This window comes from Watersipora subatra, chromosome 1, assembly GCF_963576615.1.
Source record: "Watersipora subatra chromosome 1, tzWatSuba1.1, whole genome shotgun sequence".
NCBI classification, from domain to species: Eukaryota; Metazoa; Bryozoa; class Gymnolaemata; order Cheilostomatida; family Watersiporidae; genus Watersipora; species Watersipora subatra.
The window spans coordinates 15,189,171-15,202,084 of record NC_088708.1 but is presented as its reverse complement, the minus strand read 5'-3'; the positions used below and the strand labels follow the sequence as shown (position 1 = coordinate 15,202,084).

At 36.1% G+C, this 12,914-nt stretch overlaps 1 protein-coding gene across 1 annotated transcript; it reads left to right on the top strand.

The window, feature by feature from the left end:
• Positions 1–810: 810 nt before the first annotated feature.
• LOC137385592 (heterogeneous nuclear ribonucleoprotein H3-like) lies at positions 811–12,764 on the top strand. The gene is made up of 11 exons (XM_068072085.1): positions 811–992; positions 3,925–4,080; positions 4,178–4,333; positions 5,638–5,778; positions 7,462–7,603; positions 8,022–8,263; positions 8,674–8,849; positions 10,142–10,289; positions 10,991–11,126; positions 11,282–11,532; positions 12,587–12,764. Exons 2-11 carry the CDS (start codon positions 3,948–3,950, stop codon positions 12,634–12,636), a joined length of 1,575 nt encoding a protein of 524 aa, XP_067928186.1. The 5' UTR covers positions 811–992; positions 3,925–3,947; the 3' UTR covers positions 12,637–12,764.
• Positions 12,765–12,914: the final 150 nt, after the last annotated feature.

Genomic DNA, 12,914 nt, shown 5'->3' with positions numbered 1-12,914 from the left:
AACAGCTACCTCTGGACATATATAGGTAGCTGTACTTCGAGTTTCAATTTTCTGAATTTGTCTTCGCGTTCAAGAAGCACTCCTACAATTGGTGCTAAAATGCTAATAGGTGGAAAATAGCTCTACAATGTACCTCACAATAAATTTTTAAAGATAGAGCACAAAATCTATAATACATCTTAACACACCAATAATGAACATTTTCGCTGCCAACTTACATTGCCATCAGCTGTCGTTTGGCTGCAGTAAAGTGAAGCGAGCTTCTTATTGTCATAAGAAACTGTCTCACCACATGGATATCTATTCGTATACTCTATTATATCTAAACAAAAAATTACGCATCTCACTGAATAAATTTATAATGCATAAGAAGATACATTTACTTTATGATTTAAAACATTTGATACTTGTGGTTTACTACTTGGCTATTTTGTAATCATTTGCTAGTACATATCGGTGCTATAAACCGAGATGGAAGTCAACAAATTGTGGGAACTTCTTTGGTGATTATATTTTTTGCAATAATCAACTTTTTATTGAAATATATATTTATTCACGTGTTATCCTTTTCTGTTAGCCTGAAAAATTGGCAACACTTGAATGCGTACACAATACGAAATATTTTGGATGTGGGAGTTGTCGCCACTTCATCAACTGTTTTCGATGAAGTTGTAAGTCACGTATTGGTTATATTAGGTTTATAAACTACGGTATGAAGCGACAATTACGTATATATAGGTAGGCTCACTACTTCGTTTTTATGTACGTATTGGTGAACACTCGGGTTTCATATTTTAGTCGCCATATTTTCTTCGCTCCGGCCGCGATTGCTAGTTTGCAGTCGAAATCAAAATCAGAAATTCCACATACGAGAGGAAAGTTGCTTAGTCAAAAGTTTCTACTTTCTAAACTCAACATTTAATACATTATTGATTTGTTTATCAACTTAGAAACACCAACTTCGCTTTCATTCGATCCGGTTCGTTGAACAAGTAAGTTTGAACATCAAACATTTTGATGTGCAGTCGAAAGTGTGATACATAACTTTATTTTTACACTTGTTACTGTTTTAGTGTGTTCAGGAAATTATGCAGTTTATAGAAAATTGTGTATTGTGGCGTTTAGAATATTGACTAGAATTTAATTTTTGTCAGTATCAATAATCAAGATAATTTCATTGTTTAAAAAAAACTTTACAAAACAAGCGTTATTTGCGTATTTTCTATGCCGTATTGTTATTTAGGACTGTTCCTTATGACATGATATGACTAAGTGTGGTAGAAGGAATGCTCTCATAGTACATCAGTTAATATTTAAGTGAGTTTTATCTTCGTAGATCCAATATTCACTATACTTTAGAGGGTGTTAGTCAGACCTGCCAACCCAAGAGTGGGGCAATGCGTGAGATTTGGTTTTGGGGCAGTTGATGTATCAATGATAGTATATATAAAGTTGTGGAAATTGGGGCAAAAATCTCACGCATTTTCATTTTTTCTTTGGGGTGATTGCGTGAGTCTCACGCCCAATGCGTGAGAGTTGGCAGGTATGGTGTTAGTATTCTGGGAATCTTTGTGAATAATTATCTGTCACAATTTTCAATCGTAGATATATCAGCTAATAAAAACCATTCGTATTCTGATGTATGGGATATTTTTAGCACCAAGACATTTTCATTCAACGAGCATGAGAATTTCAAAGTTATAACATGTAAGGATGACTTGGTACATAATTCATACATCTAGCATGCCTCATAAATGATTGTTGCTTGCATTTATACTGGGCACAAATTTCTATAGTAGCAGTAGCATTTAATACCATAACACAAATCATGGTGCAATTTAGTAAATGACGAACAATCTCTCGATGTAGTTAAAAATGGCGGTTTTTTATCGAACTATTTTATGTCTTGGAAACCAGTTCTACAGAAGCAAAACACGCTATGCCCAAGCCAGTGGTGAGTTTGAGTATTTGAAGCAAATACTCAAATATTTGAGGCAAATCCCTTTTGTAATGTTGCGAGTCAATTTTATTTGATTTGGGACATATAAAAAGTGATTTGGGATTTGATTGCAAAATACTAAAGTGATTTGGTTTTAATAAGCGAATCAAATTGTTTATGAGTATTTTCCTAAGCAATCGTTTGGAAGATCAGTAAATAATATGTTATCTTGAAACAGCTTAACTCTTGTGTAATTACCATTAAAAGCAGTTCGGATGATATGATGCTGCTATTAAAGATGTGATTGCGCCAATTTAGTTGATTAAAGTATCGATGTTATCTATCATTTGAGATGTTGTTTTTTGTTTAGGCGATCTCACTGTCAAGATTTTTGAAGATTGAAATACAGTCATACTTCGACTTACGAGCTTAATGCGTTCCGAGACTGAGCTCGTCTGTCAATTTACTCGCACGCATGTTGGTGCAATTTATTTATATATAAAACAATTAAATATATATTGATTGGTTTCCATACTTTAAAAAATGCAAATAAATCACTCAAAACAAGATATCGTAACAGAAAGAACATGTTAGTTATTGTCCTAACTTACCACATGCTTTCAAAAAGCAACGAATAAAAAATAATGCAAGAAAATGTGATTAATTAAAATGTAAAATTAAATACATACAATCGCCGCTAACGCTAGCATTTGCCAGAGAGGGAGATATGATTACTATATTACTTTACTACTACTTACCTTCATTGCTACAGCTGACTTTGATAAATTTGGCTTTTATTAAAGTCTTAAAAGACAAACTTAGAAGCAAACCTAAAAGCAAACTTTCATTTTCAACTTAACGTAATTAAGATTTCTTCGGCGTTCATAGTTTGAAGTTTTTCGCTGGTTAGCTAATTTTCCTTTGTTTCGCTTTCACGACTAGCCGGCCGTTTTAAGATAAACCTACGGTATCTAAGGACGTTTGCCTTTGTCGTCCTTTCAACATGATGTGATTAGGACGAACACTAGTGTCGTCACGAAGGGTTAATGCACGACCACTAGCCAACTTGTCCAAATGTCTATTTTTATAGTTTTGATACATAGCGCCGGCTTTTTCACATCGCATCGTTTCAGTTACGCTGTAACTGAAACGGGTTAATGCACGACCACTAGCCAACTTGTCCAAATGTCTATTTTTACAGTTTTGATAAATCACACGCTTGCAAAGCAAAATAAGGCAAATGCTAGCTAAGCTTGCTTCAAGGTTTGCCTATCCCTGCAACGTTTGCTCTGCTAAAAAAGTTCTTAGTAAAAGCGGATTCATAATGCGTCCAGGACTAACTTATTTATCGGGATCAATTTTTCAAAATTATTGTTTCTGAAATGTAATAGCTGCAAGTAGTGATAAAATGAGTTTGAAATATTTTCTCTGTGTCAATAGTTAAAATTCTGTTTATTTCAATTTTTGCTTTATGTGGTTCTCACATCGAAACACATGAAGTATACCCAAACCAACACGTCTATGGATAAAAGGCAAAGAAAGCACTATTTCATATACCATCCACTTATTACTCCTACTTGTATGCAATACGATATATATCATTTTTCAATCAACTGATGAAAAGAACAGAGGAAATTTTTAGTAACCTACCCAAATCTTGTAAAATATCTGCTTTGCGTCATAGATGTTTCGATTCTCAACAATTTGTCAAGGATCTTCAAATCATTATTAATTGATATTGTTTGACACGAACAGGTGATTTGATTTCAATCGAATCATTTTGTAACTGATTCGACTTCTAATAAAACAGTGATTTGGCTACAACTCTGAAAAAGGCCTAGACTAACTTGGTGATTATTTCATTTTACATGCAAATATGTTTAAAGAACATTGATTTTTATTATGGTCTCACCAGATTCATGTTACATCTCATGTGCTTGGTTTGACCTGTTCACCATAACATTGTTCTCACTTGCTGTCTACAGATTACAAGCAAATATCCCACGGCATGTCCGATGTGAAGCCTTTGTTGAACATGGATAGTAAAATGAATGCAAGCATGGTGAATGAAGAATCTTTTGTGAGAGTGCGGGGTTTACCCTTCTCAACCACAGCTGCTGAGCTAGTAGACTTTTTCTCAGGTTAGTCTGAGTAGCATGTGGTGTTATTTCACAAATATTTTATTAGTTAGATTTGTTAAAGATAGCCAAGTAATTATAAGGATTAAGTTCATTTTAGATGTTGTCATTGTTGGTGGTGAAAATGGTGTGACTTTCACCTTTACGAGAGATGGTCGAGCGAGTGGTGAAGCTTACATTTGTGTGGCCAGCGCCGATGACAAGGCTGCTGCTATCAACCATAATAGGGAGCATATTGGAAACAGATACATTGAAGGTGGGATTGCCAGTTACCATGGCTTGGTCAAACTGCACAAATAAACTGTGTAGCTCTTTTTGTTCAGTTATGGGTTTGGTTAACTCAGAAGATTGTTGAAAAGATGATAATGCATTTATATATACAGTCAAACATGGATAACTCGAACTTCACGGGACCGAGCAAAAGTGTTCGAATTATCAGAGCGTTCAAGTTATCAGAGCACTGTCACAAGTCCATGTATTTACTTATTTATTAGTAGATACATGTACATATACAAACTATAATATAAATCAAAAGTACGAATGGCTTGTTTCAAATTAAAGGCTTCTAATGTAAAGTTTAAAACGTTTTTATCAAAAAGTATAGAGATTTTTTTATCGCTTGAGATTGGTTTGTTGTTTTAGGTGATGTTATTGCCAGGACGTTTTTAGATTGACATTGGCAAAACTTGATCGTTGTTAAAATGCTCAAAAGAAAAGACATCTTTTTCTTTTGAGCGTTTTACCCACGGTCAATTTTGCCGATTTTTCTTGAAGTTTATGCAAAGATTACCTTACTTTACCTGGGATTCGTTAAGAGCAACACTCCGAGGCAGTTCAATTAGAGGTTTTACGGTACATTGTATATCACTCACGCTTTTTGAATGGATACTTATTGAATGTACACACGTATTCTGTGTTTAGGTCAAACGATGAATAGATTTTTTAGCTAAGACAACGTATACGTTTAATTACAACAATTTTTAAGACGTTTTAACCATTCAACATTCCGACGTTGATTCAACACGGAATCAACGTCGGAAAACTATTCATCGTTTGACCTAAACACAGAATACATGTACTGTACGTTCAATAAGTATCTATTCAAAAAGCGTGAGTGATATACAATGTACCGTAAAACCTCGTAAAACTTTTAATTGAACTGCCTCAGAGTGTTGCTCTTAACGAATACCACTTTCCTTGCTTCCGAAGGGCGATCGCTAAGAGGATGTTTGGTATAAATCAAATTTCACCAAACCTTTAGAAAAGTCGTTGACAAAAATATTTTGCCGATGGTGGTAATAACGACGCTTATGAATTACAAAAAGATGAGGTTTACCTCTATGGCTTGGAATAAAGTGATTTTCTAAAGCGATAACAACCGTTTCGGTAGCCGTTGGGCAAAAAACAGTTCGAGTTAACAGTGTTGAGTTCGAGTTATCTATAGCAATTTATCATTACGTGGGAACGGACCAAAGAAACCGTTCAAATTAACCATGTGTTCGAGCTATCCGTGGGCGAGTTATCCATGTTTGACTGTACTTGTGTTGTTTATGTTGTCAGTGTTTGAGGCCAACCGTGAAGAGATGGAGTATGTTGTAAGAAAAAATGGCCCAAATCCTGTGAGCTCTACTGAAGGAGTGCTCAGAATGAGAGGCCTCCCTTTTGGGTGCAGCAAAGAGGAAATAGTACAATTTTTTACAGGTGAGTCGTCATGTATTGCCAACTGCACTCAATGCTGCCAGACTTAGTTAACCGCTTGACCAGTTGAAAGGCAACTAATGATGTACTATAACAAGTTATACTAGGCATGTTTTATATTTAATCCCTTTTACAAAGTTTAAAATTAAAATTCACCATGGCCACGATTTTGAGACTCTAGCAGTGAGAGAGTTGCTCTTTGTACTCAAGAATGCATTCACTAAAAGCCTCATTTTTGGCATATCTTTGCTTTATGAAAGTGTCTAGTCTTCTCTCAAAGCGTTAACGTATATGCATGCAGTATTTACTTGTAGGTTCAATAGGTTTGCATTCTAAACATTTGATGACTGAAGGGCCGTATAAATGATATCATGTTTATGTGTCCCCAATGTTATAAATGTTACCCATTATAGTTCGTCTTACTTTGTGGTGTTTTTTTTTAATGTAAAATAGTATGAGACTTATATCATCATTTTCGCTGCATGTCGACCAGCTATTATATTACGAAGGTTGATATTTGCTAAGTTGGGTAATTTGCTCAATTCTACTGAGATAATGGCAGAGTAACCTGAGCAGACATATTTCCAATCATCTGTGGATCTGCAAGTTTCACTTGGGAATCTGCAAGTTTTACCTTGTTGTATCTCAACTTTTAGTAGCTGTACAAACTATTGTACAAAGGGGTATCTCAGTATTTAGTAGCTGTACAAACTATTGTACAAAGGAGTATCTCAGTATTTAGTAGCTGTACAAACTATTGCACAAAGGGGTATCTCAGTATATAGTAGCTGTATGAACTATTGTACAAAGGGGTATCTCAGTATATAGTAGCTGTACAAACTATTGTACAAAGGAGTGTCTCAACATTTAGTAGCAGTACAAACTATTGTACAAATGAGTGTCTCAGTATTTAGTATCAGTACGAGCTGTTGTAAAAAGGAGTATCTCTGACATCTAATCATTTGCACACACCACTTAGTGATGCGCAAGTTGCATACGAAGTCCGTAGTATATCAGGCCCTCTTTCTTGCTCTCCCAATAAACTTTTCTTGTTACTAGAGACTTTACAGAGGCTTGTTCCTGTATTTACCCCCGCCAACTATTCTTTTGTGGGCCTCTTTACATGTACCATTATGCATGATAACCACAAACACTAACCTTCATGCTATCACTGCGATAGTAGTTTATACTTGTAGGTAGAACTGATCACATAGAAATTGTCCTCATGGCATTGTCACCTTGTGCTTATAAGATAGACAAACCATTTTTTTGATGCTGACAAATAATGACATTTTTGTATATTGCAAGCGTAATTTTGTTATATTCATCTTAAACAGTTGCATCACGTTGGCAGTCATTTTCTTTGCAAATCTACTTTGACCTAATTGTTAGTGAATACGGATGTCTGTCACCTTTTAAAAAATCTTGTTTTTGAAACCAATTTTGTGTTTAGCTAATTTTAGCTCAAGCTTAATGATATTTCCGGGCCAGCTAAGTTGCTATGCTGTTCTATTTTTGCTATCATTTTTTGCAATATTTTAGCCTTAGTTGAGATTTGCGCAGCTGTTGGGGGTGAGTGTTGTAGGCCGAGTCATTGAACTTCTTAATGAATGTCATCTGGCTTGCTAACCATTTTAGCCTGCCTCGTGGCTTCACCGTATAAATTGTTGCTTTTATTTTGGGAAGGGTATGAAATAGTGCCAAACGGCATTACGATGACTGTGGATATGCATGGGAGGACTTCGGGGGATGCGTACGTGCAGTTCAGTTCTCAGGAAGTGGCCGAGAATGCGATCACAGAGAAACATATGAAGAGAATAGGGCACAGGTTGGTGGGAGGAAGGAGGATGGGAGGAAGTGGGCAGCGACAAGAAGCTGTCGCGAAATTGGTGGGCCCGTATCGGGAGGTTGGCTAGCTAACCCTCATTTTACATATGCATGTGTTCATGCAGCTTGTACATGGCTGCTAGTTTTTAAGCATGTTCTGTTTGTATTTGTATTGGCTACTGGTTCATCTAAACTAATATTTAGTGATAATTCAACTTCATTCAATTTAGTCATATTTTTATATTTAACACCTCCGTTTTGTCATCACTAAGCTAGCCTTTAGCTGTCTTTTACTAGGTTGGGTTTTTCCAGAAGTTGATTTATTAATATTAGCTTATGGCCCATATGGGAGTACCCTTGTTTGAGACATTTATAGTAGATAGACCAGAATCATTTATAGTTTACTCGCCATGATGCAGGTACATAGAGTTGTTCCGGAGTACATCTATGGAGGCTAAGCAAGCCGCCTACGGGGGAATGCCTGGTGGTCCACCTGGACGCAACCGGCCAATGAGGCCAGCACCGTATGAGAGACCAGACAGATATGGTGGTCCCAGAGTTGGTAGTTATGACTCCTACCCACCCCAGAGAGAGCGGTTCAGCGGAGAGAGATTTGGCAATGGTGTTGGCGGAGGTGCTGGAGGTGCTGGAAGGTTTAAAGGTGAGATTTGAGTCAATTTGATGTCAAGTGCAGTTTTGGTTTACCAAGTTCAAAGTGTATTAAGGACATTCTTGTATTTTTTCTTTGACTTGCTACACAACAAGAATGGTATATTCTACTTGTGGGTATGGGTACAATTCAACTCTGAATAAATGATTGAACTTGTAAGATGTTTTGTCAAGCGTGTATTTCTTGTGTGTGTGCTTTTACATGTATCACATACACATTTGTATCCTGATATTCACTTCAATAGCTTTACTATGTTTATGGAACACTCATTTTGTTCTGATGCTCGCTGAGAATTTGCTCTCTTTCAACTTCACAATCGTAACCTTATTTTCATACAGCTATGTATAGACTTGTAACCAATAATTATAATCTACATGTATCATTAGCTTTTGCTTTTCTAGAGCTCACAAGTGGAGAAAGATACAGTGGGTCTAGTAGAGGAAGTTCTCGTGGAGGCATGAGAGGAAGGGGAGGAGGCAGAGGAGGTAGAGGCGGAGGGGCCAATGGATCCAACTACATAAGTGGTACCGGTCACTCTGTGCATATGAGGGGTCTGCCTTTTGCAGCAGACGAGATGGTGAGAATTCCTACTATTTTAATGATAGCTGATGTTATCATCATTGCTGATGCGGCATAAAGTATACTACGTTATTAACGTTTTATGGAAAATCAACTCTTGGCTTTGTGTATGCAGACTACCTATTGTTTAATTAACCTATCGATCCTTTGCTTGGCTTATCATGAATAAATATACTTTAAAACAAGCAAAAGTACAATGGTAAAATATAAAACTTGGCTGCATTTAAAATGCTGCCACTGCGATGCTTGGAGAGGCAAACTTACAACCTTGCTGGTCACATGATCAATTGAATTGCTCATACATAAAGTGATGAGCTAGCAAATTATCAAAGGAGCCTTTTTATCTTTTTTTGACTAATTAGTTTTTCGCTAGTAGTTACAAATATTGCTTTTAACACAAAATTATCAGGGATATTGTCAGGAACATATAAGCTTTAATATAAACATTTTATATATCAATCACAGAATATTTCATAATCTCTGATGAATAAGATTGGAAACAAAATAACATAGCGTAATTTAAGCTCAATATTTGAGATTATCATTGATGATTTTGAAGAGCATTTTCAATAAAAGTGTTTTAAACCTTACTATAATTTTAATTACAGCCGAACCTTTCCTTCAGTACCTCACAGGAATCCTCCTTCAGGAATCCTCACAGGTTGACACTGATCCATATGCTCACACATTATATGAGTTAAAAATTAAAACTGCTGATTTTCATTATTAGGTTATTAGTGAACAACTACATTGTATTTTGTTATTATGTTTAATATGAAACAACATTCAACAGAAATAACGTTGTTGTAGCTGTATCTTACAATCATTACAAGGATTGTTTCTGTTCAAGTCTCCGCATATTATCTCTTCTTTGAACAAACTTGAAAGAAATTATACTACAACTATATTTGCATAGCTTTCCCTGCAAGACAAGCCTAATAACAAATCAAGTTCATTATACAATTGTCTTCAAATTATAACTGAATAAAACTTGATGTCAGTTTTTGAGTAGGAAATATAAAAGTCACTATTTCTAAGCTATAATAAATTCATTCAATTTTCATATATTCCAATACAAATGGGTGGTTTTGGTAGATATGAAAGATGGGTTAGTGTTACAATATAATTTGGATTTAAATTCTAATGTGAACTTAATTTTAATTATGTAATGTCATTTTTCAACATTTCCATGTTATATGTCTGTATGTGGGTATGTGCCCGAGTAATCATTAACACATAAAAATCTGAAAAAGTACATTCGATGTATTACTAATTCTTCAATTTTTTTAGGATGTAGCAAGATTTTTTACCCCGTTGCGGCCTTTTGAAGTAGTTATGGGGCTCAATTCAGAAGGGAGAAAATCGGGAGAAGCTGATGTTGATTTCGAAACACACGAAGAAGCTTGTGAAGCTATGAAAAAGGACAAATCCCATATGGGTAGGTTTTATTTACCTTATTCTACACTACAATGTCCTTCACAAGTAAGTTTCATGTCTTTTTACAATCAACTCATTGCATTGGTCTATATAATCCGCGCTCCCATATCCCGCACTCCCATCTCACTTTCCATAATATTTGAGCTGTTGAGAAACACGGTGGTCTTTATTCCGTATTGATCACCAATTAAATAGAGCTGTTTAATTTGAATGTTAATTTAATTTCAGCTCTAAAGGTTGTCAGTTTTATTTATAGCTGTAGGGTGAGGTATCAAGCACTATTAAGGATGCATTTGTGGGTTTATAAAACCACAAACTCATTAAAACAGTGGTTTTGTAAACAAAGTTTCAATCTCCACAATACTTTTGACAGGTTTCAGAAGTAGATTTTTAAAAATTGTTCACGATGCTTGTATGGAAGTAGTACATTTATTGTCGAAGGTTGTATTCAACGCTTCACAATAATTTCACTACTGCTATTCTTCATCTCTTTAATAACATTATAGAAATATGACTATAATAAAGGGTTAGATATTTACTATATTACATGGTTTATCTCTCTAAGGTTCCACTAACTGTAGTTATTGCATTATATGATTAAGGGGCAGTAAGCTTATTTGTTGCATGGTCTGAGTTTACTCGCTTAGGCTATGTGTGTCACTGTTCGGTTTGTTCCGACTGCTGATTTGCTATGTTTGACAGAGCACAGATACATTGAGCTTTTCCTTAACTCCTCTTCACATGGGACCAGCAGGAGTCACAATAACACAAGTATTGGTTTTGGGAGCAGAGATGACTATTCCTCCTCTCTGCCCGGTCCTTCACTTAGCAGATCATCGTAAGCAAATACCATAGCATATACTCAGAAGTATTATGCAATACGATAACACTTGTGTTGTACATATCTAATCACAGTCTTGTTCTTATTTACATGTACATTGTACTTACTTTTGATCTCCTTCTGTCTGACTCAGTTCTCTATTTTGTTTGTAGATATGGTGGAGGAATGGGTGGTGGAGGTATGGGCGGTGGTGGTATGGGCAGTGGTGGTATGGGCGGTGGTGGTATGGGCGGTGGTGGTATGGGCGGTGGTGGTATGGGCAGTGGTGGTATGGGTGCCAGCAATTTGGGTGGTGGCAGCATGGGCACTGGAGCTGGTAACATGAATGGTGTTGGAATAGGTGTTGGCAGCGGACTTGGAGGTGGTCTGGGAGGAAATCTGCCTAATGGAACCTCTGCTCAAGGTAAGGGAGTTTATTGGTGCATTTAATATGTTCAGGTCGGAAGTAATATATTACCCACGATTGCTCTCATCAGCTAGTTTAAGCAAATGTGGTCAATTTACTATTTTATAGCAAACACTTTGCTCCAAACCCAGTTAATGAAAAGTTGTTGCTGACTGCCATCAATGATATACAGCCCCAAAGGATAGCCGACGGCGCTCATATGGGCGGGGTTTAATTATGAAGCTCTGTTGGGATTAACCCGGACACGGCACCCGAACAAACAAATATGCTGAATAAAGCACCTTGTAAATTTACGAATATTATGAACTATAGTGGTTATTTTACTTATCTGTTGAATTCATTTTGTTGTCAAATAAATATAGTATCCCAATATTGTCACCGTTATGATCAGTCAGTTGCCATTCACAAGCATTCGTGATATTAATAGTCACAATCGTAAAATAGCTCAAATTCGGTTTTGCATTTAGATTTTGAGTATGAAAACTACACTGCACAGCTTTGCCTGCTGTCCCATCTTATTGGCAAGGTAAAACAATGTGAAACCGATGAAAGACTTTGTCATTTTATATTAGGGGTGGCAAAATATTAATCAAAAACTAGAAAAAAAATGCCGTTGTTCGGGTAATTATATTCAACTTTAGGCATATACTACGACCTTTACTAATTTTAAATTTACTAAAAATAGGTAATTTTAAATGTTTTATTTTGATTAGATACATTATTTTGGTTAGGTATTACCCCTACATTGCAGAAATTCAATGTTTGCTATTGTGACCCGCGGGGTCTACTGGCTGAATAATCTAATGAAACGATAACAGCGATTCGTGTTTTCTAAAACCTAACAAGGCAACGCGACCGCCCCGCGAGAGTTGTGTTTGCTTTGAAACCCAGGCTAGCACAATCCTAATAGAGCTCCATAATTAAACCACGCCCATATGATAGCCGTCGGCTATCCTTTTGGGCTGTATATCATTGCTGCCATACTGCTTTGACCTATTGTAAGGGCAGCTTTTGTGAGTTCTTAATTTTTACACATTCTTTTTTCTTCTAGGAATCTTTGGATTTGGCAGCATGGGATCACAAGGAAATTCCTATTACTGAACTCATCATCTCGGGACTTGTATATTGTTTATATATATGGTGTGCAAGTCATGCTGAATCTTTTTATCCTATTTTCTATTGTACTGTAAATGTATATAGCGTGTATGTAATATAGTTTATCAATAACATTACAATTTCTCATTGCTCGTCAACCTAAGGTTTCCTTTGCTTTGCATAGTTTGTCAGTAGCAGCAACACTGCTAATGTGCATTTTGAAAAATATCAATGCCCATTCCTCTTTGCTGTAAACAAAGTAATGGGTCTTCAGCTTCTCTCTT

What these genes read in the sequence shown, in the direction of transcription:
- LOC137385592 (XM_068072085.1), top strand. Translation starts at nt 3,948, where the DNA reads ATGTCCGATGTGAAGCCTTTGTTGAACATGGATAGTAAAATGAATGCA. An exon ending in AGGTGCTGGAAGGTTTAAAG is followed by an intron (nt 8,264 to 8,673) that starts GTGAGATTTGAG and finishes TTGCTTTTCTAG; the next exon opens with AGCTCACAAGTGGAGAAAGA. An exon ending in AAAGGACAAATCCCATATGG is followed by an intron (nt 10,290 to 10,990) that starts GTAGGTTTTATT and finishes TATGTTTGACAG; the next exon opens with AGCACAGATACATTGAGCTT.